The sequence below is a fragment of the Phyllostomus hastatus genome, unplaced genomic scaffold (assembly GCF_019186645.2).
Source record: "Phyllostomus hastatus isolate PE091 unplaced genomic scaffold, TTU_PhHast_1.1 phas_scaffold_12, whole genome shotgun sequence".
In the NCBI taxonomy this organism is placed as follows: Eukaryota; Metazoa; Chordata; class Mammalia; order Chiroptera; family Phyllostomidae; genus Phyllostomus; species Phyllostomus hastatus.
In genome coordinates, this window is record NW_025334007.1 from 19,588,445 (window position 1) to 19,616,122 (window position 27,678).

The 27,678-nt window shown below is 56.5% G+C and overlaps 1 protein-coding gene across 4 annotated transcripts in view; it reads right to left on the minus strand.

Moving 5' to 3' along the window:
* TBL1X (transducin beta like 1 X-linked) overlaps positions 1 to 27,678 on the minus strand; it is a 108,734-nt gene that overhangs the window by 21,470 nt on the left and 59,586 nt on the right. For all 4 annotated transcript variants that reach the window (XM_045855876.1, XM_045855878.1, XM_045855874.1 and 1 more), the window contains 2 exons: positions 11,785 to 11,862; positions 8,856 to 8,963 (listed from right to left, as the gene is read on the minus strand). In XM_045855876.1, the coding sequence (XP_045711832.1) occupies positions 8,856 to 8,913 (58 nt within the window). In that variant the 5' untranslated portion in view covers positions 8,914 to 8,963; positions 11,785 to 11,862. The remainder of the gene's footprint in view (positions 1 to 8,855; positions 8,964 to 11,784; positions 11,863 to 27,678) is intronic.

Below are 27,678 nucleotides of genomic sequence, written 5' to 3' on the forward strand. Positions count from 1 at the left end.
GAAGTTAGGAAGCTCGGGCGGCACGTCACCCGTGTTAGGGGGAAACCACCCCGTTCCACACCCCGTTGTGTCCCCAACAAAGTCCTGGGGAAGGGGCCCGAAGGGACAGGACTTGGGGGGACACCTGGCCGGCGGAAGCACGAGAATGAGAAGCCTCAAAATACAGTGTGCTGAAGAAACGCCACAGAAGAGAAGCGCTGGAATGTGGCCCTGATATTTTCACACAGAAGATGAAAGAACCCAGCAAGCTTTTCTCTGGAGGGAGGAGCCGTGTTTCCCAGGCGGCGATGGTGGTTAAGTGCAGGCTCCTATTAAGGACGATTGGGAAATACGCCCCCAAAATGGGGGCGTGCAGAGGGTGAAGGGGGGGCACAGGGTGAAGGACAGGCAGGGATGCCCCATGCTGATCGCGCAGACACGGGGGGGGAGGGCAAGAAGAGGACATCTCCTTGGGGATGGTGGCCTATAAGAAGGGGACACCAGGCATGTGATACACAGGCACTTGGGAGGGGGGACAGTGCAGAGCCTGCCCACCTAGACGACAGGGAGAGGAGCAAACTGGCAGGAACTGGGCCTGGCTGGCGTAGCTCCGTGGATGGAGCGCGGGCTGGGAACCAAAGCATCGCAGGTTCGATTCCCAGTCAGGGCACATGCCTGGGTTGCAGGCCACGGCCCCCAGCAACTGCACATTGATGTTTCTCTCTCTTTCTCTCTTTCTCCCTCCCTTCCCTCTCTAAAAATAAACAAATGAAATCTTAAAAAAAAAAAACTGGCAGGAACTGAAACACTCAAGGCCACGTCTGCCAGAGACGTGAAAGGCCCCATTCCACTTTCAGAGCCGGCTGGTCTTAAGTGGACATGGTGTATAATCTTCAGAAACTGTGGTGAGTGGCTGTCTCCTCTGAGCTAAGCAACGAAGCCCCCGGCCATCTCGGAGGATGTCTCATCGCCAGCTTTTAAAGTTGCAGGCGGCCGCAGAACCCTTCCAAGGACCTCCGGCAGAATCAGACCTTTTTTCTTTTCTTTTTTTTTTTTTTTTTGGACGTTCACGCCAATGGAGATAACTCGGCTCTGCTGCCCAAGGGCCATATTGCAACAATGGCAACTTAGACACACTCCCGTGAGCTTCCTCCCCCTCCTCCGATCACAACTGAGCACGCACAGGAGCGGTACACCTGGATTCTCAGCTTACACACACACAGAAAAGAGAACAGAGAAGATTGCAAGAGCCGGGGAGTCCAGGCGGGGCGGGGAGGGGGGCTGGCTGGGACTTGTCGCATGTAGGACACAGAGCAGCGTCTCCTCCGAGGTTCCCTTTTATCACTCGCAATGGTTCTGACGAAACCAAGGGACGCTTTAGAAGGATGCTCGTTTTCTTTTTAAATCCTCACCCAAGGATAGGTTTACTGATTTCAGGAAAGGAGGAAGGGTGGCCGGGGGGAGAAGGGAGAGGGGGGGAGAGAGAGAGAGAGAGAGAGAGAGGGAGAGAGACACAGCGATATGAGACAGAAACATTAATTGGCTGCTTTCCTGACCGGGGAATCGAACCCAGAACGTTTTGTATCCAGGACAACGCTCCAGCTAACCAAGCCACGTGGCCAAGGCAAGAACCCCCTTTTTCCATGGAGAGCTGGTTTGCAACGGCACCCGAACAAGGGCACTGGTGCTGCCACATGTCACACTGATCACAGGTGTGCCCCTAACACCATGTAGGGGAGCCAGAGCCGAGGCCCCGGCCGCCCACAGGCTGCACTCTGCGGTGGGAACGCGACACGCCCGCTTGGTGCAGGTGCGTGAATTATGGATGCCCCGAGGCTAGCGAGGGGGCGTTTTCGTCTGTCTGCGGGAAGGCCCAGGCACCTCGCTCTCCAGCTACCTACAGACCCCTACACTTTTTTAAGTTTCCTTAAAATGAATTTTTATCCTCACCCAAGGACATTTTTCCACGGTTTTTAGAGACAGGGGAAGAGAGAGAAACATCAATGTGAGACAGAAGCATTGATGGGTTGCCTCCCACAGGTGCCCAGACCAATGATCAACCCTACCATCTAGGTATGCAGCCCTGACTGGGAATCGAACCTGCAACCTTTAGGTATCGGGAGGACAAGCCAAGCCACTGAGCCACACTGGCCAGGGCTCAAGTTATTTTTCAGACACTGAAATATACAAGATGCACACAAATGCACAACCACAACCCAGAGGGACACCGGGGCGGCCCCTGCACAGTGAGGACAGCCACGTCCTCCCCTGGGTGTCCTTCTGCCCCTCAGCAGGTGCCGCAGGCCCCGTGACTGACCCCCAATAAAATACCGGGACACCAGAGCTCGGGTGCTTAGCAACACTGCACACGGTACAAGGAGCAACCATTTGCAGGTAACATCACTGGGAGGGGACACCTGTGAGTGCCTGGGTGCTTTCTCCAGCACGGTCCCCTAAGCACCTTTCCCTCTTGCTGATTCTAACCTGCATCTCCCACCGCACCCCACCCCCGCCCTGCTTTACTGAGAAACAGTCGACATATGACCCTGTGTATGTGGAGCTGGACTGGCTGATTTGATGCATGTCCCTGCTGCTGAACGCCCGCCACAATAAGGCGAGTTAACGCCCCATCACCTCACAATTTCTAGTGGTGGGAACATTTAAGATCTGCTCTCTTTGCAACTTTCAGGTATACCTCGCTATAGTCAAGGGCTGTCCGTTACAACATAGTATCTTCTTGCTGTGACCAACTGTGACTGTAACAGCTGCTGAGCCCCGGGAGTCTTTCTCTAGCAAATGGTAGACCCTCAGGGTAGGGAACCTCCCCCCGCCCCCCCAGCCCCCACTGCAACACCACCAAAAACACACGGCTTACAGCTACTGGAAACTATTAGAACACGAGATGTTACTGTTTCCAAGCTTTGAAAGGTACCTCTGCCCTCTGGTCATACGGACAGACTAGGCAGGTCTGCCCGACTGGTTATTTACTGACACTAACATCTCCCTGTATTATCTCCCCAGCGGAGGCTGCCCGTGACGTCGGAGAACCGCACGCCTCACCGTTTCATAACCACCGTCTTCTGAAACAGGGACAGCCATTAGCAATGGAAAAGAGGCTTGTGCCGCCGGAGTGTTATTTTTAGAGCCTCGGCTGGAACAATAAGCCCTGAACTTTTGTATAAATTAAAGAGAGCTGAACCATGAAAATGACTTCCCGGAGCCGAGGAATCGTGTCTCGCATGAGAAGGCGTTCCGCGGTCCCAGGAAACACAGCGGAGCCCGCTGGGTCGTTTTTTTCAGCCGCAGTGAGCAAAGCCGCCTAATTATTTTTGGAGGATGCAACGACTCTCAACTATTAAGAGTCACACCCATTTCCTGGTTCTCTAATCTTCTTGCTGGAAGGAAAAAAAAACCCAACAGATTAAAAATCTGCGACTCCCAGCTATTTCACGATCTGCCCGAGAATGCTTGGGCACACGGCCGCCTTCCTGGAGGGGGCCAGAGCACCCGGCAACATTCCGTAAAAGCAGGGGCTGCAGTGTGCTCGCCGTTCAGGTTGGTCGGAGGTCTGCGGCACCAGAAGACGAAAGGTGAAGGAACGAGGAGGCCGTCACAACGTCCCGTAGCAGGAAAAAGTGCCGTAGCTGGCTTTCTGCTGGCTGACCTCCTTCGGGCCGGCGGGAACCCACAGAAATGTCCGTGGCTGTGCTTCTATGTTTAGGGGAATGAAAACGACGGAAGGTTCTAAAACAACCATGAAGAGATGCCCAGGAACTCCTCTTGGCTGATGTGAGGAAGTGGGGGGAGGGGGAAACAAACAAACAAACCAACCCCCAAAACAGCTTGGCAGTGACGGTGGCTTTTGGAAAACACGGATCAACCCCCCGGCCCCTTTCCCCAGCCTCAGGGGATGTTGGCCCTTCACCCACCGCAGCCTGGCTGTCTGCAAGCCAAACAGGCCTCCCTGGCCGGGCCCCAGTGGCGGCTGAGCGGGCGTGTCGGCCTTGTGCACCGCTGGGCCATCTTTCCAGAAAGTCAAAGCTCGGTGCATTGACCGTACAGAACAGCCCTGTAGCTCTGTGCGCGGGCATGGCCGTGGACACAAAAGGCCTCCCAAGTCTCATTCCAACACCCCGGCTACACTGGACACTCAGAGGCGTGGCAGAGGCTGCAGGCGGTGCCAATGGGCGAAGGAGTCTCTGTGGCTTTTTTTTTTTTTTTTTTTGGTCACTGAGGCTCCTCACAATGAATGAGAGGTGCCTACTAAGCCCCGCTTTAGATCTGGAAGGGCTGGGTGCGTGCTGTTTGCTATGCCTCCTTCTCGGAAGGATGATACCACAGCCCAGAGCTGGAACCGGGTCCCCATTCTGTGCATCAAAGGACACGTAATTCCACGTGCCTATGCAGGTTCAGAGAAACAGCCCCCGTCGGAGGGGACACGGGGAAGACGGTCAGTCAGTGCCGAAAACCGCCGACGCTCCCGTGTCCACGAGGCACACATGGGGATGTTCATGGAAGCAATTAAATGCGTGCAATATGCCTGGCTGGTGTAGCTCAGTGGATTGAGCACGGGCTGCGAACCAAAGCATCGCAGGTTCGATTCCCAGTCGGGGCACGTGCCTGGGTTGCAGGCCATGGCCCCCAGCAACCGCACATGGATGTTTCTCTCTCTCTCTCTTTCTCCCTCCCTTCCCTCTCTAAGAATAGATAAATAAAATCTTAAAAAGAGAAAGAAAAGCAGGATCTAAACATCAAAGAAAACAAATAATAACGGCATGCAAGATGCTGGCCACTCCACCACGCATCGTCGTACGCGTCAGGAAATCAGTCCCGGCTGGGAGGAGCTTTCCGTTGCGCCCGAAGGTCTTTCAGCGCTCACGGGGAAGGAGGAAAGGCGTGGGGCGCCCTGACCGTCGGTGACCCGGGGCGCGTGCGTCTTCACCGTCCACGGCTGGGGTGGGCCCCTCCTGTCTGCTGCGTTTCAAAGGGCAGGCTTGCAGGCAGGTGGAAGTCTCTCTCTCCCCTGCCTTTGCTTTTGCCGTGCAACCAGCACCGCTCGCGGTCACGTGGGATCGGTTCGGTGCCTGCCTGTGGGTCGAGGTGGGCGGAAGGCGGCCACAGAACCTGGGGCGGGGAAAGGCCCGACTCCAGTGCCTGGGTGTGTAGGCCAAGGCTCCGAGACTTGGCATCTGCCCTACGGCCCAGTGACCTGTGACCCGGGCGGGCCCAGCGAGGCTCACGGTAAAAGCAGAGGTCCAGCGGTCCAGCGAGGCTCATGGGAAAGACACGGAGGCAGGGAGCTCCATCAGCACGCTGCAGCCATGCCTGCCGGGGCCCGTGCGTGTTCACCTCCTTCCCTCACGCCGTGGGCTGCGAGCAGAAACCAGCCCAGCCTCCCGAGCCGTACCCAGAGGAGCACCAAAGGAGTGGGGGGACGCAGCACAGCGGAAAGGGGTGGGGGGTGGTAAGTGGCGATGAAAGACTTGAGTTGGGCCGGTGGACACACAATACACAGAGGACCGGCTGCAGAACCGCACACCTGAAACCTATATGCCTTCATTAGCCAGCGTGACCCAATACAGTCCGTTCCACGAACCCTAGACAAGCAACGATGTGTAGGAGGCGCCCTGCGGCCCTGTGACAAGGGCAAGCATGCGGTTGGTGGCTTCTGATAAAGGGGGACCCCACCGACACACGTCCCAGCAACCCTGCGTCCGGATCCCAACCCAAAACACGAACCTGCGTGCACACAAAAGCCCGTGCACGCAAACGTTCCTGATACCTTTAGCTGGAATCCTCAACACCTGGAAATCACTCCAATGCTCTTCGACAGGAAAACAGCCAGCCAACTGCTCCGTACCCTCCCTGCCCCCCACGTATCCTTCAAGTGCAGTTTGAGCAGCAAAGAACGAACTACCGCCCCCAGCTGGAGTGGCTCAGTGGATTAAGCGCCCGCCTGTGAACCAAAGGGTCACCAGTTCGATTCCCAGTCAGGGCACATGCTTGGGTTGCGGGCCAGGTCCCTAGCTGGGGCGTGTGCAAGAGGCAACCGCACATGGGTGTTTCCCCCCCTCCCTTTCTCTGTAAAAATATACAAATAAAATCTTAAAAAGAATGAACGACAGCCATCCCTCCTTCTCCCTCCCTCCCTCCCCTCCATTATTTGCTACCCAGAATGCAAAGTCAGGGCCGAGACTTGGCCACACAGAACCCGCCAGCCCTTCCGGGAGACAGGGCCAGCCTGGCGGCAGTCAGGAATGCGTCGCCAGCTGCAGTGTGGGGCTCTGAGTTTGCATGACTGACACGTTGGTGAAGAGGAGGAGGCAACACAGGGGCCGGAGGGGGACCGTGACCGAGAGACCAGTTTGCATTTCCTGAGCTGGAAAAGAGAGTAACAGTGACAGGCTCAGGAGAAGGTGCCTCGTGCACTTTGACCTCTCAATGCCCTCTCACCTCCTGGGACTGCACCTCCCCCAGCGAGCGCTCGGGCCCACCGACCACCAGCCTCGGAAGGGAGGCCTGCTACAGACACGGGCCTTGGGGAAATTCTGTGCCTTGCTGCCTCTCCCCCAGCTGCCAGGTCACGGGAACGATCAACAAAAGGAGATGAAAGGCACCCAATAGGGAAGTCTGGGCTTCCCGGGGGAGAGAGGAGGTTCTTCTGACGATTCAAAGAGGCTACTAGTAGCATCCCTGCCGTCCTGGGACCCTGGGACCTGGCACCTGCCGCACCCCCCACAGAGACGTTCGCCCTTGCCCTTCACGTGTCCCCATGTCCACGAACTCGGGAACCACAGTCTCACGAGCCATGTGCTCGCACGGGGGAGCAGGTCTGGTGCGTGGGGTCTTCCTCCGCAGACATGGGGCAGGGACGAGGTCCGAGACAGGAAGGGGCACCCCTGTGGTCTAGATGAGCCACTCCCGCCAGGTCCCAGGTTCTGGGCTCCGAGCGGCGGGAGTCATTTCCCCAGTTTACCCTTTGCTTTGTGTATCAGTTTCTCCCACTACGCTCTGGCCAGAGCTCCCTGCAACGCTCGCATCTCTCTGCAGAGAGGGTATGCACCCTCCATGGATGACGCCCACCGGGGGCCCTGGTGACAGGGATCCAGGCTGGGGCAAGCATGGGGGTTTACTCACAACATGCCACGTGCCTGGAGGGCCTTACCCCTTAGCCTGGGAAAACCACTTTCGGCAAAGGTTAGGTTCCGAGGGACTTGTCCAAGGCTTGGAGCTGGAGCCATTGGTCTGGCCACCACGCTGCCCCCCACCTCCCCCTCCAGGGACGCAGAGAGAGCCGGAGCTCAGGGCTAATGCTGCTCCACCCCCGCCCCCCCCAGTCCCAGCACCTGCGCCTTTGGGAAGCGGGACCTGGAAACTGGTTTCCTTGTTGCAAAATCAAGTTGCAGAACGTAGACACTATGATACCAGGTATCTAGACACTATGATACCAGGTATCTAAAGTGTAAGCTCGCGGAGAAGCCACTGCTCTGGGTCGGACTGTGTCCCCCACCCTCAAATACGTGTGGATGGAGTGCTCTCCTGGGCGCCCTCAGGATGTGACTTTTTATTTATTGAAAAAGTGTCACTGCAGATACAATTAGTTACCGCGGTCACACTGGAGTACAGGGAGAACCCACTAAGAGTATCTTCTGCGAAGAGGAAACCTGATACCTGTGGGCAGGTGCCCACACACAGGGAGAATGCCACAGGAAGGCAAAGGCGGAGGTGGGAAGGGGGCGGGGGACCCACCTCTATGCCAATGGAACTGACGAGGCTGGGGCGAGGGGCCTGGGACAGACCCCTCAGAGCCCTCAGCAAGGACCAGGCCTGCTCCACCTTGATGTCGGACTTCTGTCCTCGAGAACTAGGGGACAGGGAAGCTCTGTAACCAGCCCAGCCCGGGCCTCTTGGTGCCAGGACTCCGGGTGGCTCAGGGCAACACCCTTGTGGGGTACGTCCATGGCGATGAGACCCACCGTGCCCAGGAGGCGGGCCCCGCTGCGGGGAGACAGCAGGGGCAGCTGGACTCGGGGACCCCACTGCACCGGACACAGGTGACTTAAGTCAGGTGATGCCGTTTTGACGTGGCCAGTGAAATCTCGTCAAGTTTTACAAGGGACAAAAGGCGTATTCCCTTTCGAAAGTCATCAAGAGATTAATAAAAAGCACCGACACGCCGCTCTGTAAAGTGGGGTGAGTCTCCACTGTGGGGGGCAGCCCCGATGTTGCATAAAGGGGAAACCACGGCTCCTCACTCGATGTCCAGGGGGAACTCGCGTGAGGAATCCTGCTCACCTGTGACAAAGCCGGGCCCCAGCCCGGCACACCCCTCAGCCCCCTTCGCTGCCCCCCGAGGCCAGCACCTGCTCAACACCAGGTGCACTCTGAGCGCAGGGCACGTGCCCTTGGCCCGGATCTTCCTCAGCAGAAAGGACACTCTCGGTCATCACAGCCGTGCGCTCAGAGACTTGCGTGGAGCGCCCCTTTTAGGGGGCGTGTGGAAGCTGAGTCGGTCACAGGTCCCCCGTCCAAGGGGTTCGTGCCTACGCAGCGACCCATCGACACTCCCAGGACGCCCGAGCCCCAGGGCACCACCACCTCCCCGTGGCCAAGTGCACCTCCAGCACAGCCGCCCCGGTCTCCCTTCCCAAGGAGACCGCTCCGGTCCGGTCCGAACTGTTGGGGGAAGAGAGACTACACCCCTTCACGCCGCCCCGGGAACGGGGCGGTCCCCGAACCTGCTGGGGTCCCCTCGAACACTCCAGGCCTTCCGCCGCCGCCAGCCTGACCCCCCCTACCCACGCGCAGTGGCCGTGTCCTGTGCACACGGCCGGCCGGCGACCCGGCCGCAGACAGACACGCGCCCCCCCTCTTACCTGACTCCTGGAGGTACCGATACACCAGGAAGTTCACCTCGTCGCTCGTTATGCTCATCTTAGCCTCACCTCGAGGTGACGAGGCCTTCAGGAAGCAGGAGGCACCCTCTGCGGGAAGGGCGGGGGGGGGAATAACGGAGAGAGCTTCAGACACGGCCCGCTACGTAGCGCGTTCTTCTGCGTTCTTTTGCAGACGATGAGACACACACACACACACACACACACACACACACACAAACAAAAATCCCCACCCAGGATGTTATTCCCATGCAGCGAACACACGTCTGATTCGTGTCCTACTGTGGGATCGCGTGTCACGTAAACATTTCCTAATGATTTACGTAAAACACCAAATATCCTGGGGAAGCGATGTTAAGATAAGAAACGCTAGTGCGTTTTGTGAGGCCGGCGTGGGGTCGGGTCACACACCAGGTCACCCACGCAGACAAACTCGGGGGCGAGAGCAAAGGAAAGCAAGCCGACTTGTTGTTCGGTAAAAGCCACGTGTGCGTTACGCCGGCCGTGAACTTGAGCACGGCCACGAGTGGAATCCCGCTGCCCGAGACAGACGCACTTGGCTTTGACTCTCGGCGCCCTTCCGGACAGCAGGGGGGGTTCCTGAGTAGACCGGCAGGCTGGTGAACTTGACACCCTCCCCTCACAAGAGTGTAACTGGCAAGCTCACGGTCATGCGTACCCAGCGCGGAGGAGAAATGAAAACTCGTGAGCGGCTAGGCAACTATGTATCGGGGTGGCCAAAAAGTTCGTTTGGTTTTCCCCGTAAGATGGGCTAGGCAGGCTGAGTTGTCTTTAACTTCCTTTGAAACAATTTTGTTCAATTGTATTGTCACCGCTGTCCCATCAGTGTGCATTAAACAAAAAAATACTTATCAGGATCGGTGAGTTTTTGTGTAGCCATTCTAAGATGGAAGAGGGAAGGAAATTTGCAACATTCTCAGCATTATGTTGCTTTATAATTTCCAGAAAGTTAAAAAAACGCACCTGAAGTGCAAAGAAAAAAGATTTGCGCTGTGTTCGGAGAAGGCGCTGTGACTGATGGAACATGGCACGAGTGGTTTGCGAAGTTCCGTGCTGGATGTCTCGCTGGACAGTGAGTCTCCGCAGTCGGGTCGACCAGCTGCCCCGGGCGGCAATCCAGTCGAGACACTCATGGAGAACAACCAAAGTTCCAACCTCACGGGAGGCAGCCAACATACTCCAAATAGCCCAGTCAATGAAGCTATCAGTGCCAATGGACAACGTGCCTTTTCCTCGACCGCAGACGGCCGGCCCCCTGGCCCACATGCACCCGAGCTGGTGCCCTCAGGCAGCTGGCCAGGCAGGTGGCACATGCAGAGGCCTGGAAGGAAAGCACGAGCCCCAGAGGCTGAAAGTGTCTTCCTTGGGACACCCGGGGGCCCAGTGCTCAGCCTGACACCTCACTGGGTTCTGGAAATAAAATGGGGGTGCTCCTCTACATTGGGGTGCACAGGCTGGTTCCCACCCTCGGCTTCCTCGTGTGGGCCCTCGAGCTGCGAGGGGCACTGACCGTTTTAAGTGACAGGGAAGAAAGCCAAAACACGCGTATGTTGCGACCCACCACGTGGCCGTCCCGTTCCAGGGTGCGCGAATAAAGCTTTATTGGCAGAGACGGGCCGGCCCACGACGCCTCAGGGTGCCATTCCCCAGCGTGACCCAAAGGGACCGTGCGCACGGATGCACTGCACGGTGACCTTCCCAAGGCGCTCACCCAACCCAACAGCACGGAGAAAGCGAGACCCCAGTGCTCTCCTACACACAGTGGCTCCTCACTCGATGTGTCCTTACGGCCCACAGTTCACCCCCCGCCCCGCCCTGAGCCAGGGGTACACGCAGGAGAAATGAAGACAGAGGAGCTCACCAACACGCCCCTCACACACACACACACACACACTCACAGCAGCAGCGCTGGAACCACCGGAAAGGTAACCACACGCCCACGTGCGCCAGCGGATGGACACGTCACAGAATATTATTTGCACATCCAAAAAAAGGCCGATGCAACAGCATGGATGCACCGTGAAAAGATGAGGCCACGAGAGAGGCAGGCAAAGCAGGCTTCACGTGCCACGCACTTTTGTTTTTATTAACACACTCGACCGTTCCAATATCCACGTCAAGCCATCACACTTCTTAAGGCACAGCCTGGAAACAGTGTTTTGCCTTTGTTAAGAACACTGTTACAGATTGTTTTTTAAACAACAACAGAAAAGAAGACCTGAGATTGTTTCTTTCAGGAATATGTAGGTCCATTGTCTTAGTTCTGATTGGGTTTCTGACAACAGTAAAGTAAAAAAAGTCCCCCAAATGTTCACCTTTATCTTGTAAAAATTATAAACATTCTGTGGGAGATGGTTTTATTTAAAAAAATAATTAAACTACCATAAAATACAAAAAGAAAGAATAAAATCAAACCCTAAAATCCTGTCCACCACAAGATAAGAACGTTTATGGAGTGTATATATAATTTTTTTTCGTGGGGGTCGAGTATCCATTCTAATTTGGGGTGTGGGTAACCCCCCTTGACAGTTGGGTACCTAGGGTTGCCTAGGGTTCACGCTTCTGGAAACCTCACCTGCTCACTAGATCAGTATAGGCTATTCTATGTTTTCCTAACAGTCTCAAGGTTAACTAGCAAATCAAAACAGACACGCAGGGTATTAAGAAACCGAGAAGGCATAACATTAGGAAAGAGGAGCCAAATACAATCTGTACGCATAGGCTCCACGGCAATGGATTTTTTTTGGTTTAATTTTAACCCTGAAGAAGAAGAAAAGAAAAACAAAACGTTTTCAGACAGAAGGTACTGAAGGGTGGCAACACGCACGTCTGCTTCCGAAGCAGGTTTCCGGTGGACAAGCACTGAGGGGCGAGCCAGGCGGGCGCTTACCTTTACGGGGACTTCATCTGCGGACCCGCGGACCAGTGGGCTCCCCGGCATGCGCGCGTGCCACCGCGAAGGGCCTGCCTGCCGAGAGACGGAGAGACTGGGTCACACAGAGTCCGTGCTTTTCTTTGCAAAGGGGAAACCTCCAAGTGTCTCGGGGTATCTGGATGGGACTGACTATATCGTATCCAAAGCACACACAGCTCCCCGCCTGCCCCCGGACAAGAAATCATGCTACAGAGTAACGTTACAGATTTACAGATCGCTCTGGGAGGTGTTCGTAACAGTAACGACCGCTTGTTTGTGTGTTTCGGCCCGCCCGCCCGGTACCCACCGCGCTCAGAGCAACCACACGCACCGCAACCGAGTCCCTGCTCTTCCCTCCGGCGCGGCAGGAGGAGGCACTCACGCGCACATCTCGACTTTCCAGTCTCTGACTCACACGGTCGCATTCCACAGGGCTCCCGTCCGCCCCGACCTGACCTGCGGGGAGGGCAGGCTCGCACCTCGCCGCCGCGGCCCTGCCCGCCGGAGACTTGTGTTTCCTTTTCACGCGGTGGTGGGCGCACCGCGGCGGAGTCCGTCAGCACGGCCGCAAACCTGCGGCCCTTCCTCCGCACACGCCTTTGGTTGGGAGGGACACTCCAGCCCCCTGAAGTGCCCGTCATCTATGATTATCTGCAAGCCTAACAACTTCATCGTGTCCTGGCCGCATGGTTCCGTTGGCCAGAGCGTCGCCCCCGATACGCCGGGGCTGTGGGTTCGATCCCTGGTCCCGGCACATACAAGGGGCAACCTACGGTGCATCGGTAAGAGCAGCAACACATGGGGATTTCTGTCTTCCCTCTTCCCCTCGTTGTAAAATCAACAAATTTTTTTAAAAAAGAAGTAAAACGCCCACCATGTTCTCCAAATTCTTGTTTCACAGTTTTACGTGATTAAAAAAAGAAAGAAAGAGTTACGAGGGTTGACTATGATTCCAATCCACGGGCAACGCTGCGAGTGCAGATGTCTCTTGTGCGTGTAAGTACACGGCACGCCGTGACACCCTTGCCGGTGTTGCAGCTTACTCCCCCTGAGCCGCGCAGCTTAAAGAAAAAGGAGGCGAAAGGGTTCCGCCCCGGGCAGGCTCAGGGCAGTAACTGGACATAAACACAGCATAACGGTATGTAACGGTAAAAGGAACAACCAGCGTTATGTAAAGGAAACGAACAAACAAAAATCTACCCTTCTGGGCGGGGGCGGGGGGGAATGATATTTAAACAACATCTGTCTACCACTCTTGGAGTGAAAACAAAAAGGAACCACAGTAAAAGCAGGCACGAGGGAACATTGATTTTGCTCATAAAACACAAAGACGTTTCACTGGGAGAAAAGTTCTGCCGTGGAGCTGGAGCAGGACCAGACTCCTTCGAGGCACCTGAAGCAGGCACGGCGAGTGAGTGCCTGGTCGCAGGGCCGGGCTGGGAAATGCCGGAGGGGTGGGGGTGGGGGGGCGGGGGCGGGGCGGGCGGGCGGGTGGAGACCTGGCCTCCCGCCGGAATTGCTAAATCCCGTCAACTGTCAAAATATCAGCAGCTGTCACCACAATGAGCTCCAAATTGCTCGAAAATTAAAACATTAAAATCCATAATAATCCAATAAGTAATTAATATAGAAACAGCTCTTACTACAAGCTGTTCACCAAAAAAAAAAAAAAGCTTTAGAATCAAATTCTTATTCTTTGGTCCAGAAACAGATGGCAACCCACAACTAAAGAGTCTTGGAATGGAAGATTATCTTTTCTATATGTTGTCAAACTCAGTAAGTGTAATTAACATCATCTATGTGTTATCAATGCCAAAAAAAGACGGAGAAATGTGACTTTGGTTAATAACATTCTTCTGGTTATGCAACATGTCAACATTCATTAGTTTATTACTAGAAACAAGGAATTAAAATGAGAGTCCCCGGCTGGGTGGCTCACTGGGTTGGAGTGTCGCCTGGGACACCGAAAGGTTTGTGGGTTTGATTCCCACTCAGGGTGCATACCTAGGTTGTGGGATTGATCCCTAACCAGCATGTTTATGGGAGGCAAAATGATCAATCTCTCCCCCCCACCCTCCTTCTTTCTCTCTGTAAAACCAATTTTTAAAAAATTCTTGGGTGAGGATTAAAAAACAAGAATAGCCCTGGCTAGCGTGGCTCAGTAGACTGAGTGCCAGCCTGCGAACCAAAGGGTCACCAGTTCGATTCCCAGTCAGGGCACAGGCCTGGGTTGTGGGCCAGGTCCCCAGTAGGGGGTGCTCCAGAGGCAACCACACATTGACGCTTTTCTCCCTCTCTTTCTCCCTCCTCTCCCCTCTCTAAAAATAAATAAAATCTTAAAAAAATAAATTAACTGACTAATTTAAATGAGCAATCTGACCTTCCAGCCATCACCGATTTCCCTGTTATGACCACCCAAAGAGAACCATTATCCACAAACAGCACTGGCAAAAAGTTTACAGGCTACACATTGCTTGTAGGACAGGCAAATAAGTTTAATGAACTGGACACATTCTTTACTCTTTTTTTTTTTAAGATTTTATTTATTTATTTTTAGAGAGGGGAAGGGAGGGAGAAAGAGAGAGAGAGAAACATCAATGTGCGGTTGCTGGGGGCCATGGCCTGCAACCCAGGCATGTGCCCTGACTGGGAATTGAACCTGCGATGCTTTGGTTCACAGCCCGAGTTCAATCCACTGAGCTACGCCAGCCAGGGCTTCGATATGCATTTTTTTTAAAAAGATTTATTTATTTATTTTTAGAGGGAGGGAAAGGGAGGGAGAGAGAAACATCCATGTGTGGTTGCCTCTCATGTGGCCCCCACGGGGGACCTGGCCCACAACCCAGGCATGTGCCCTGACTGGGAGTTGAACTGGCGACCCTTTGGTTCACAGTCCGTGCTCCATCCACTGAGCTATACCAGCCAGGGCACATTCTTTATTCTTAAAAAGACATGGCACACCGACAGGCCCCGTGTTCTGGTGGCTGTCAGCCTGAGGGATGGCGTGGCGCCGACGTACCCTGGCAGTCCTTCCACCACCTTTGGGCGCCTCCGGCCCGCACTGGGAGAAGAGTTGTCGTCTTGGGCCACCCGTTAAATACGCTCCCACTCACAAACACTGATGAGCCCCACACACGTTCTGAGAGAATTAACAATTTAGTGTCGGGCTGCCTTCCTAGCCACGCTGGACCACAGGGTGGACGCCCCCGGGAGGGAGGACCCCCCCCCTGAGACATGGCCAGGGTTGTGCAGTCACCCACCCGCCTCCACCCTGTCTAGCAAAAGCAGCCGCGTCCCTCCACGGGAAACCTGCGCCCATCCGCCCGGGCACCGGGACGGCACCAGGCCATTCTCCATCCCTCGGGGCGGCAGCTCCCGGGGGAAACTCCTTTGCTTGCCTTTGTCCTCCTGCCCTGGACTCCGAGACGCAGACCGCAGATGGGACAGGAGCAGGCAGGCGTGGCTGGAAAAAGCTGCTGCGACCCGGGAAGGCCGGGGAGCCGGGGACCGAGGGCAGGGAGGCGGGGACCGGCCAGCGACGGAAAGGACGCTGGAGACGATGACGCCTCCCGCACTACTGGTGGGGCAGACGCTCACTCTCCCGCTCAGCACCTTGTCCAAGCGCCACACGCCAGCCAACCAGGCGCACAGGAATATTATTATGATTATTACGTTTTGTCTTCAGCCCTGGTGGTCACCCCAACCCCCAACCTCCGGCGGTCTTAGCCCCCACTGCGAGTTTGCAGGGGCTGGTTAGATTCATGATGTCCTCAGGAGTCCACAGTGGTTGCCCACGCACCTCTGACACCGGAATCTGATCATGACTCACACGTATGTAACCCCTGATAAAAGCTCTGGATTTTCACGGCACGTCCCTATTCAAACACAGTGGGTCCCCACCGGGGACCACAGTGCCCTCCATCCGCCCCAGGGGACGTTCCGTAACGCCTGCAGACGTTTGGGGTGGTGACGCCAGAGTGGGGGATCCTCCTCCCCTTGTGTGTGCAGTGACGGGGAATGCCAGTGACCAGCTGACCACACACCCGATCGGCCCCCAAATGCCGATAACGCCGACGCGGAGAAACCGCAACAGAGCAGAGCTTGCAGTCCCCGGGTTCACCTCTTCCCGCCTCTCGCACCCCACTTTCACAGGGAAGCATCAGGAGGTGAGAGGACACTTCACACACCCCTTAGCCCCAGGAAGAAGAACTGCGTGAGGGACACACTGGTACAGTGTCCTACCACGCCCCCCGCCCCCGTCCGGGCTGCCCCAGTGTTAGAAAACAAGGCACAGAGCGTTCACGAACCACCAAGTCAAAAGGATGAACGTGGACTTTTATCAATTGTCTATCAATCGAATGCCCAAGGTGACATGGCTACAATGTATCAAGGCCCAAGGTGACATGGCTACAATGTATCAAGGCCCAAGGTGACATAGCTACAATGTATCAAGGCCCAAGGTGACACAGCTACAATGTATCAAGGCCCAAGGTGACATGGCTACCATGTATCACATGAAATCCACGCAGTAAAGCCGCCGCCTTGTTGCAGGCGAGCCCCAGCCTCTGCAGACCCTTGCCAAAGCACGGTGTCCAAATGCTGAACGCACAGCAGAGCTGAAGGAACAGCGTTTTCACCGCCGCCAGCTTCTTCCTGTTCGAAAAGGCCCGACAACGGGATCGCAAAGGAGGGCGCCCTTCCCTTGGTTGAATCCATCTGATCAGCTCAAAAAATGCATCGCTGAAACCTTTCTTTAACATTTTCACCCTCACCTGAGAATGTGTTTATTTTTTATTTTAGAGAGGGAGAAAGTGAGGGGGGAGGGAGAGAGGGAAAGAAGGAAAGAGAGAAACGTCGATTGCTTGACCCCTGTCCGCACCCCGCCTGGGGATCGAACCCACGACCTGTGAGTGTACCCTGACCAGAGATCGAACCTCCAAGCTTTCTTGTGCCCGGGACAGCACTTTAAACAGCTGGGCCACCCGGCCAGGGCGCAACCTTTGTTTCAACACAGGGGCCTGGGGCGTGACCGGTTTTTAAAAATTGCGTCCTGCCAATCTTTTGTCTGTAGTCCGTTCTCCCCTTTCCTTCTGCACCTTGCAGGAGCTGCGCAAACTCACGGCCGAGCCTTCCCGACCGCCTGGAGGGGCGGGGTCTCCTCATCGTCTCTTGGGCTGCCCGCCGAGGAAGGAACTGTCACGGAAGAACCCATGTCCTCGGGCCGAGGTGCGGTCTTCACACCTCTGCAGCCCCCGCCAAGTGCAAGACCAAAGAATCCTTCCATTTACCTTTGTCCTCCAGGGGTTGCCAACTGAGGGGCGATACTGCCCCCCCCCATCCCCCGGAGTGTGGCTGGCAATACCTGGCGGTTCTAACTGCTGGGCGGGGGGCAGGGGTGCCGCTCACCATCCCACAGTGGACCCGGATCCCAGGTTCAGCACGTACTTGGGGCCGGTGGCCTGCCCGGCTCTGTCTGTACCCAGTCCTCACGGTCCACACCAGTGTGACCACACTTTCTTTCCCCCCTGTTCCGCTGTCTGCAACGCACCTTCCTTCCGCCCGCAGGAGCCGGAGCTTGCTCGTTCCTTTCCCTGATGCAAAGACTCTTCTACATTGTTCCTGTATCCCTGCAGGAAGCATGACTCACAGCAGGGGGGCAACCCAGAAAGGTTTCCCGGCTCTCTCTTCTACGATTACTGCCCTAAAAATAACTCTCCCACTGCCTGACCGTTGGTTGGGCATCGGCCCTCAAAGCTAAAGGTCGTGGGTTCGATTCCCGGGTCGGGCACGTGCCTGGTTTGAGGGTTTGGTCCCCTGGTTGGGGTGCATCTGAGAGGCCACTGATCTGTGTGTTTCTCTCCCTCTCTTTCTCCACCTTGTGCCCTCGCTCTGAAAATAAATAGCAAAGCTCAAAAACCAAAACCAAAACCACAACACCTCCCACACCCCTCCCACTCCCTTGGTCTCTCCACTGATAACTCCCATGGGGAACCAATATATTCTCCCAGAACCCAGCAGACCACAATACCTCAGATGTGCCACTGAAGTTTTATTAACCACACGCCCGCGCACACTCCTGATGCACCGTAATTACCACAAAAACAGCCCAAGGACGGTCTGAGTCTCGTGGGTACCAATGCACCTGACCTTGCACTCCACCTGCAGGGCACTGCACGTGGGCCTCGGGATGCTCCCGCAGGTACGTTCTCCCAGCGGGTGCTGTGGAGGGATGGAGGGGCGGGGAGGGAAGGTAGAAAAAGGGCCACCTGCCCAGACGGCCTCAGACGGGACGTGGAACTACAAGACAGCTGTCTCCAAGGCAGTGGGCCGGTCACCACTGGCACGATTTCCCCACCACGCCCGCCGCAGGCGGCAGTGCCTGCCACACACGGCAGCACAGGTCACATCAGCCAAACGTTCGTTCTTCCAGTTAGAAACACGGTATCTTATGCCTGCTCTCCGGCACCCCCATGCACCCTTACCTCTGAGTTTTTTTTTTTAATTTTTAAATTTCATTTATTTATTTTTAGAGAGGGGAGGGAGGGAGAAAGAGAGAGAGAGAGAAACATGAATGTGCGGTTGCTGGGGCCCGTGGCCTGCAACCCAGGCATGTGCCCTGACTGGGAATTGAACCTGTGACACTTTGGTTCTCAGCCGCGCTCAATCCACTGAGCTATGCCAGCCAGGGCTCCTGAGGTTTTTGTTTTTTTTTTTAATCCTCACCTGAGGATGTGTTTACTGGTTTTAGAGAGAGAGGACAGGCAGGGAGAGAAACACTGATTGGCTGCCTCCCGTAGGCACCCGGACCCAGGATCCGAACCCACAACCTAGGTATGTGCCCTGACCAGGAAACAAACCCTCCACCTTTCGGTGTATGGGACGACGCTCCACCCAACTGAGACACACCAGCCAGGGCTGTACGAGATTTTAATAGCTCGAATGCCCACAATAGTGTCATACAGATAAAGTCCACGCCGCAGTGCTCGTCCTAAGCAGTTCTGCTGACAAGCACCTCCCCAGGGGTGCAAAGTTCATTCTAAATGGGAGGCAGTAGCTCCCCTCACCATACACGGGGCCCTGACACAACGCGGTCTGTCTGCATGTATGTCCTCCTGATCTCCAGAAGGCAGAAACCTCCATGCAACAGTATCATTGTCACTGGATGGAAATGTAACACGACCCGCGGGGTCAGAACCGATACACTGGGTGAAAATAACCACGATCATTTACAAAAGCTCCCTGGAAAGCAGCAGCAGGCCGGGCTTAGTAATATAACCAAAGTGTTCTATGAGCATAAATTGTAACAGCACTGCCACAGGAAGAAAACCGCCCAAGTTTTCCGCACAGGGGTCAGAACACATTATTCAACAAAAACAAAAAACAAAATCGGGGCCTTCTCAGGAATCAGCCGAGCGGCTCCGGAATGACTATTAGAAACATTCAGTACTTGCAACGCAAGCACGCCCAGGGAAAAGCATTGCATTTGCTAATTCCTACCCGACGCCCAGAAGGAATCAATTTCTCCTTATCATCTTTCTCATTACCAATGGAACAAGACGCTGTTTTGTTTTGTTTTTTTCAACCAAGTGCGATTGCTTAAAGGGAAATGGTGTTTTCCATCTCTCTCAAAAACAAACAAGCATTTAAATGGATTTTAGCTTTCTAATGGCGTGGCTCAAGATTATAAAATAATTCAAAGACACCACAATAACACATGAAAATATTCAATCGATATTTTAACGCTTTTATGAGACTCCTCTTTGGTGGGCAGAGGAAGGGGGTGTACAAGACTGTTAGTGTCTGGTCTCTGGTAAATAATGCCCAACTTTAGAGCCCTGGATGGTGTAGCTCAGTGGACTGAGTTTGGGCTGCGAACCAAAGCGTCGCAGGTTCGATTCCCAGTCAGGGCACATGCCTGGGTTGCAGGCCACAGCCCCCAGCAACCGCACATGGATGTTTTTCTCCTCTCTCTCTCTCTCTCTCTCTCTCTCTCCCCCCCTTCCTTCCCTCTCTAAAAATAAATTAATAAAATCTTTAAAAAAAAAGGGGGAATGCCTCATTTTGCAGGACAGAAAATTGTGCATTCCCAGAGTGCTTTTTTTGTTGCTCTCTGCATCCGGCCCTCAGCAGCGCCAAAAGAACGCCGAGTCTGTGGTGGGTGGGGGGAAGCATCTGAATCCTGACAAGATAGATGCCCGCCAGGAAAGGAATATGGTTATTCCTCCCCCGGGGGGGGGCTCCTGGATGCACACCCAGTTGGAAATCCTTCCTTCCAGCCCAGGCTAGACGTCCACCTCCTCCACGTAACTTCTGAGCAAAAACACACACCCGTCACTAGGAAGCCACTACATCTGTTCTGTTGGAAAACAGCAAGACACTCCGCCCCAACACTATCACAGCACTGCTTTCCACCCACCATCAGTCATGTCTGAATCACCTTCTCCCTCCCTTTTCCCTTCAAAGCTGGGGGCACTTTCTTAGGAGCATAGACAAAAAAAAAATGACACCGAGACACTCTGAAACGAGGACCCGGAAAGGGTGTTCGCAGAGCTTCCTGCGTGACGTCATGACACGGAGGAGGGAGTGGGAACGGCTCACGCGAAGTGCCAGCAGCCGAGGAAACAGACGATTCTCTCCTCGCCAGGCAGCAGCCCCGTGCTTCAGAGACAGCCCGCAGCTTACTACACGAGAGGTCGCCAGTGAACTTGTCTGCGCAGTAAAACACGTTCACGCGGACCCTGGGCGGGTGGCTCAGTTGGCTGGAGCGTCACCCCGTGCATCGAGAGGTCGCAGGTTCGATCCCCGGTCAGGAGGCAACCAACTGATAACTTCTCTCTCACGTACACGCCTGTGTCTCTCTCTCTGTCCCCACCCACTCTCTCAGAAAGCAACGGAAAAACAATGCCCTTGGGAGAGGAGGAAAACACCCAAAACACGTATGTCGGGCACGCACACCCATGGACGCAGACACAGACACCCACAGGAAACATGGAACTCTGGCTCATGACAGGCAGTGACAAACAGGCCTGCCCATGTGCAGTTCTGTTTTGAAAACATCCTTTATTGGCCAACAAGGGCATCCGTGTCTTCTACAATGGCCATCCTACAACAGCGCCAGCCTCTGACACGCATCCTGGGAGACAGGAGATGGAGACATCCACGCAGCCTCGAGACATTCAAACACACCTACTCTTTTTTAAAAAAAAAATTTTTATTTATTTATTTTTAGAGAGGGAAAGGAGGGAGGGAGAGAGACAGAGAGAGAAACATCCATGTGCGGTTGCTGGGGGTCGTGGCCTGCAACCCAGGCATGTGCCCTGAACTGGGAATCGAACCTGGGACACTTTGGTTCGCAGCCTGGGCTCCATCCACTGAGCTACGCCAGCCAGGGCTCAAACACACCCACTTTTGTTAACAGGTGGTGGTCACGACTCTCACACCCGAGGCACCTTTAGGGAAAGGGGGTCAAAGGGTTCATGGCACATAACACATGACACGCGTGTGCATGTCACCTTAGTAGTGACACAGCTACCGCACCTCCCTGTTTCTGGGCCTGGTCCTCCGTGGCTACGGAGCCCAGACACGCAGACCCCGGGTCTGGAGAACAGCAGCAGACCCACGCACCGGGGGGCATCAGACACGGCCCGTGTAGAGCAAACGCCAACACATCGCCATCTTTAAAACAACACGCATTTCGCCCTGGCCGGTGTGGCTCAGGGGACTCAGTGCCAGCCCAGGAACCGAAAGGTCGCCGGTTCGATTCCCGGTCAGGGCATCTGCCTGGGGTTGCAGGCCAGGTCTCCAGTAGGGGGCGTGCAAGAGGCAACGGATTGATGTATCTCTTGCATGTCGATGTTTCTCTCCATCCCTTTCTCCCTCTCTCTAAAAATAAGTAAAATATAAAACAAACCAACAAAAAACAGGCATTTCAGTGAAAGCTACAAAGTGTAATGTTCAAACAAGGATATGAGACACGCCTTTTAGTGTGGAGGGCGTCCGATTCACAGAAAGACACACGCGAATGACTGACAAGTGAGAGAAAGTGTGCCGCCTCATTTAATAAGCCAAGAACTGGCAGAAAGAGGGAAGAAAAAGAACAAAGGAGCCTTGGTATATCTCAGCGCAGTGGACCTCGACCACCGGGGCTGTTTGTGGGGGCTGGCGGTACCCCACCCCACGCGGCAACACCAGACAACCGGCACCACCGTTGGGTCTCCGCCTGGGCTTGCTCCAGGGCAGCCTCGGGCACACACTGGAAGCCACCGGAGCCTCCACCGGGGTGCCATGCAAGGTCCGGGACAGACCCACACCATCCACGCTGGTGCGTGATGACATGGGATCGGGAACATGCCTGGGACAAAGCTGAACACACTACACACGCCTGCATGCATGCACAGGCACGTACACCAAAACACACCGACACTCTGGTGGGGAACAGCTTTTCTGGCTGGCTTCGGGGGGGGGTCCCCGTGTTCGCACGCTCAATTGTGCTTTTTCAAACTGCTCACGGCGCACTCTTTTTAAAAATCAGCGGAGTTATCCAAACCCCGGCAAGCCGAGAATCCTCGCTCATCCCTCAGCTGCTGAGTGTTGATAAGATAAACAGGAAAGCTGCTGGGCGACTCCCTCGTGTTCCAAGCACACTCACGGTGGCGTGCCTTCCTTCCCCAGCGCGCCGTGCGTGCGGAGAAATCCTCCCCTCCTCGAGGTCGGCAGACACTCTCCCCCACTCCCCGCCCCCCTCTGTGCAGTTTTCCGAGGCCGCCGTCTAGAGACACCCCATGAAATATGCATGGTTGATATCTGCCGCTTCTAACCCTGCGGCGAGGGGGAGAGCTCTTCACCAGGCCTGCTCTTGACCTTCCCGCTGAATTAACCGAGACGGACTGTTCTGGAAACTGGCTGGCTCCGCCTGCCTTCCCTGCGGGACTCAGGGCCTTTGTGCTCCATCCGCTCCATCCGGTTCCCCGCCTTCTGCGGACACCCCAGGTGTGCCCTGGCCCCCAAACCTGCTTCTGTTCTTGTGCCGTGGCCCCTAAGGTGGGCTTTGCCTTCCCTGTGCCAATGTGCACACAGCTTCTCCGACACCAACCCTGGGGACTGCAGAGGGTGCACCATGGGTGCAGCACCTGAGCGGGGCTGGCCCTGGGCCACCATGACCGCGTCCACACTCCAAGAAAAAGCTCTCGGTCAGCCCCCCTGCACGCGGATACCCTGGACCTTGGAATAAAAGCAGCCAGCGACGCCCGCTGCCTCGCCGGACGGAAGCCACGCCGGCAGTCCGGGCCCCGACGGGTGATGGGGCCCGAGCACCCTGCACCTGTGGGGGGTGTCTGCCCCGAGACGCGTCTGCCCCTGTCCAATCACGCCAAAGCCTCAGCCCCAAGTGAGGGGCAGGCTGCAGAACTCACAGCGGGGATTCCGGCCCTCGCTCAGGGCCAGGACGCACACGAGCGGCTGAGACACCAGCTAGCCCCCAGGACACGAGGAGGCAGGCCCAGTGACAAACCCCACAGTGTGTCCCACATGGGCGATTCTGGCTCAGCACAAGGGTTTCCTGGGTACAACAGACGACATCGAACCCGGCTGGCGTCGCTCAGTGGATGGAGCGCGGGCTGCGAACCAAAGCGTCGCAGGTTCGATTCCCAGTCAGGGCACATGCCTGGGTTGCAGGCCACGGCTGCCAGCAACCGCACATTGGTGCTGCCAGAAACCCGGCGCGGGGCAGGGCGGCGGTGGGACCCGAGAGCCCGGTGGTCACTCCCTCCCCTGACCCTGCGCCGTCGGGGACCTGCACACGGAGAAAAACAAACCGACCCCATGTGGCTCCGCAGCTGTTGCTGTAACCAAGCCGCCCGTAATGAGTTTGTCTGGCTGCAAATCTTCCGCCAGCCAGGAATCATGAGGCTTGGAGGCCTGGAAACACACACACACACACACACACACACTCTCTCTCTCTCTCTCACACACACACACACACACTCTCTCTCTCTCTCTCACACACACACACACACACTCTCTCTCTCTCTCTCTCTCTCACACACACACACACACACACACAGTCACACACCTCCCCGTTCTAGCAAGTCGCAGCCTTTCTGAAGCAAGCTTGCAAAGACGAGCCAGCAAACGCAACGCATCTATCTCACCATGGCGACAGCGGTCTCTTTTCGCACAGCCTGGGGGCCTGGCCGGTACAGCCTTCACCCCGCTGGGCTCACGGGCTCACGCGGCTTCAGAGACCAGACTGACCGGTCTTTCCCCCGACCGAGCCCTCAGCCAATAACCCGCTCCCCCTCCGGCTACACATTTCCTCGTCCGTCCGCGGTGTTTTTGTAAAATTAGATTAGCAGAGAGTTCCTGCTGAAAGTTGTTGACTCGCCAGGAGGTAAATCCTACAGCGATTTAGTTCAGCAAATATTTGAGGTAAGGATGCAAGACGGTGTGCCCTATTTTCCACCCCCGGGGAAGAGGCGTACGGTGGGGGGAGGGGGGCAAAAGAGCCCCTTTGTGGCTACGGGCTACTCATGCGACCTCACGGAACAGGGTTTGGAGTTGGCTTCCCCCGAGGCGCAAGTCCGGTGTCGGTCTGGCTGGCTCCCTGAGCGGGGCATGGCGCCCAGGTGCCAGCCCCGACGCACTCAGGCACGCTTGGGCTTGGGCTAAATTGGAAGCTGGTCCTGTTGGGGGCCGTCATGAGAATGGACAGTCACCCATCCTCCTGCTGCTCTGGGAGGTGCCCCTCCAGGACACCACGCCTGTCCCTAAGGGGTGAACTCGGTGGCAGGACACCCTTCTTTCCCCCTGTTTACCTTAGAGAGAGAGAGAAAGAGAGAGAGAGAAACCCCAAGATCACTGACCTTTTATGGAAGGCTGCTCTGGGAGCCTTGGTGCATTTACCTGCAAATTTTATTAAAAACAAGGCATGTGCCTGCCTGGCTGGCGTAGCTCAGTGGATGGAGCGCGGGCTGCACACCAAAGCATCGCAGGTTCGATTCCCAGTCAGGGCACATGCCTGGGTTGCAGGCCAGGTCCCCAGTGGGGGCCATGCGAGAGGCAACCACACATTGATATATTCTCTTTCTCTTTCTCTCTCTCTCTCTCTCTCTCTCTCTCTCTCTCTCTCTCTCTCTCTCCCCCCCCTTCCCCTCTTTAAAAATAAATAAATAAAATCTAAAAAAATAAAAAATAAAAACAAGGCGTGTGGACTGTCGGCATTTTCTCAGCCACCTGGTAGAAATGTGTGACGGCCAGGAAAATGTGTCGTGTGGGGCGGGTAGCCCCCTGGGGGTGCCCTGGGTCGGGGGGGGTGTTACAGGAGATGACCGCTATGAGGGATTGAACCGAGTCCCCTAAACAAGCCACGTCCACACCCCCAGCCCCCAGCCCCCCCGCACGGGACCTGGTCTGGAAACGGGGTCCCCGCAGGTGGAAGTCGCCCAGAGGAAGTCACGGTGGACTCGGGCGGACCCCGAAGCCGAGAGGAGCAGAGCCCTGAGGCAGGGCTGGGGCGACAGGCCACACGCCCAGCAACGGCGGCGAGCAGCCTTGACCGGCAGCGGAGTCTCGGGGGCAGGCCACGGGAGCCCTCCCTAGGTGGGGGGGGGGCCAGCTTTCTGGCATCCCCGGGCCACACTGGGGGAGGAAGCGTTGTCCTGGGCCACCCGTTACATACACGGTGACGCGTCACGACAAAGCCATCTCACGACGTTTCCGGTCAACTTAGGACGTTGTGTTGGGCTGCGTGCAACTGGGTCAGGGCACCTACGGGAAGTCACAGGCCAAATGTTTCTCTCCCTGTGTCCCCCTCCCTCCGCCTCCCTCTGCAAATAAACAAAACCTCGAAAGGAGAAAGGTGGGCTTCCTGAGAAGGGGCTGGAACCCGTGCTGGCGCCGAAACACCAGCCCCTTCAGCACGCTTGGAACTCAAAGGAGCCTTCCTGCGCCCTGACATTTCTCGGGCGCGTGGCTCCCTGAGGGACGCTGTGTGGTGTCACGGCCCCCAGGGCGCTGAGGCCGCACAGACTGATGACAAGTGCTTCCAGGTTTCATCGGGACCTAGGCTGGCTTTGTCACAACTGCCGGATTCCGTGACTCATGTCTGCGTCGGCCAGGACCGGCGATCAGAAAAAACACGCAGCTGGGAAAAGCCCTGCGGACTCTCCCGACATTTGTATAAAACTCGGGAAACCGAGTCTGTGATCCTTTAGGCAGGATAATGAGGCGCTCACATGCGCTGAGTTGGCACACGAGGAAAAAAAAAACAAACCATCAGGAAGTTCAGTCAACGCTGCCCAGGGCTTGGCAGCCCCTCGGTGTGAGAGAAATCACGTCCTCACTTTATCTCAGGAATCAACCACCGGCTAAAAATACACTGGCGGCCAGCTGCCAAGGGTCCCTCCAAGCGTCCAGCAGCCCCGCGGCTGCTTGGGCTTCCTGGCCCGGCCCGCGAGCCAGGACTTCTGGGAACGGAGAGGACGCCGTGCCGACCGTGACTCGCCGGCGTCGGGGACCCGGGGCGCTGGCCCCGAGGGCGGCTGCAAGGCCAGGGCTCGCTGTGCACACACACAGACGAGGAACCTGCCGCCAGCCAGCCTCCCGGGCCCCAGCCTGAGCCGCCCTGCACGTGGCCCCGTGCGTCGAGCATGTGCATCAGGCCCTACGGAGGAGGAGAAAAGGGACCTCACGGGGTCATCCTTTATCCGACGCCCCAGAGACATCTGCACTGTTTCCACGGAACGCCAGCACGCCATTAACGGCTGGGACCTCGGATCCAATGTGGCGGCGCTCGCTGGGGGTGCCCCCTGCCCCCTGAGACCTGACACCTCCCCACCCACCGCGGGCAGGCGGTGCAAGGAGGGCCCTCCTAGAGCACGGCGGGGGGCGGGGGGTCCCGGGGGATACCAGCCCTCAGGCACGCCCCGGTCCTGAACGCCAGCAGACGCCAGCCAGGGGCTGGCGGAGAGGAAAGGGGTTTGTTTGCAGGTGCCAGCCGCCTGGATGACGGCGGGCCCCCGTCTCTGAGCTCAGGCCCCGTCTCCGTGGCAGCAGAGCCTTCCACCAGGAAGCGGAGGGGACACAGAACGAGGAGGTCGAGGGAGACGTGAGCACGGCTCTCTACGTGCCGACGGGCCCAGTCCCCTCCCAGGAGGCCAGGGACGGTGAGCCGTGCGTCATCCCCGCCCCGCGGAGGAAGGTCAGCCCCGCTCTGGGAGCGGGAACGCCTGAAGGTCAGCGTCTCTCTCTCTTGCAGGGAGTTGCTAGGATGCTCCTGCAAACACGCTGTTTTATCTGCCGGGTACACGTGAGTCAGAGCGGCGCTCACGGAAACACGGCCCGAAGGGCGGGAGGGGCGGGTTCCCGTTCCCCCCGGCCGCGGGCGCGTCCAGAGGCCACGCACACACACACACACACACACGGCCACCAGGGTCTCAGGGCCATCGGACCGGGGCATCCCCACTGGGGAGGACACACATAGGCTGGGGAGGGCAGGTGGTGGCCACCATCCAGACTCTGACCCCTCCCCCACCCCTGCCAGACTCCTGCCCCAGTGTCGCTGGTCTGCTCACCCCCGACTGTACCCCAGCAAAGGTAACGCCGGATGACGTTCCTCTGCACTCAGCTAACCTCCAGGGGTCCCCGGGCCCGTGTCCCTGGGTCCTCGTGCCCTCTGCCAAGGACACCCCCCGCCTTCCCCTCTGGACCAACTCCCACTTCTCCTTCAAGGCCCCCGGCCCTCGGCCTCCCTCAGCCCTAGGGCAGGACCACACCCTCCTTTCGGCTCCCACGACGCCCAAGGGCCTGGCCGTGCTTGGGGGACCAAACAACAAAAAGTGTCCTTTATAGGGACCCCGCTCCGCGCCCGGCACG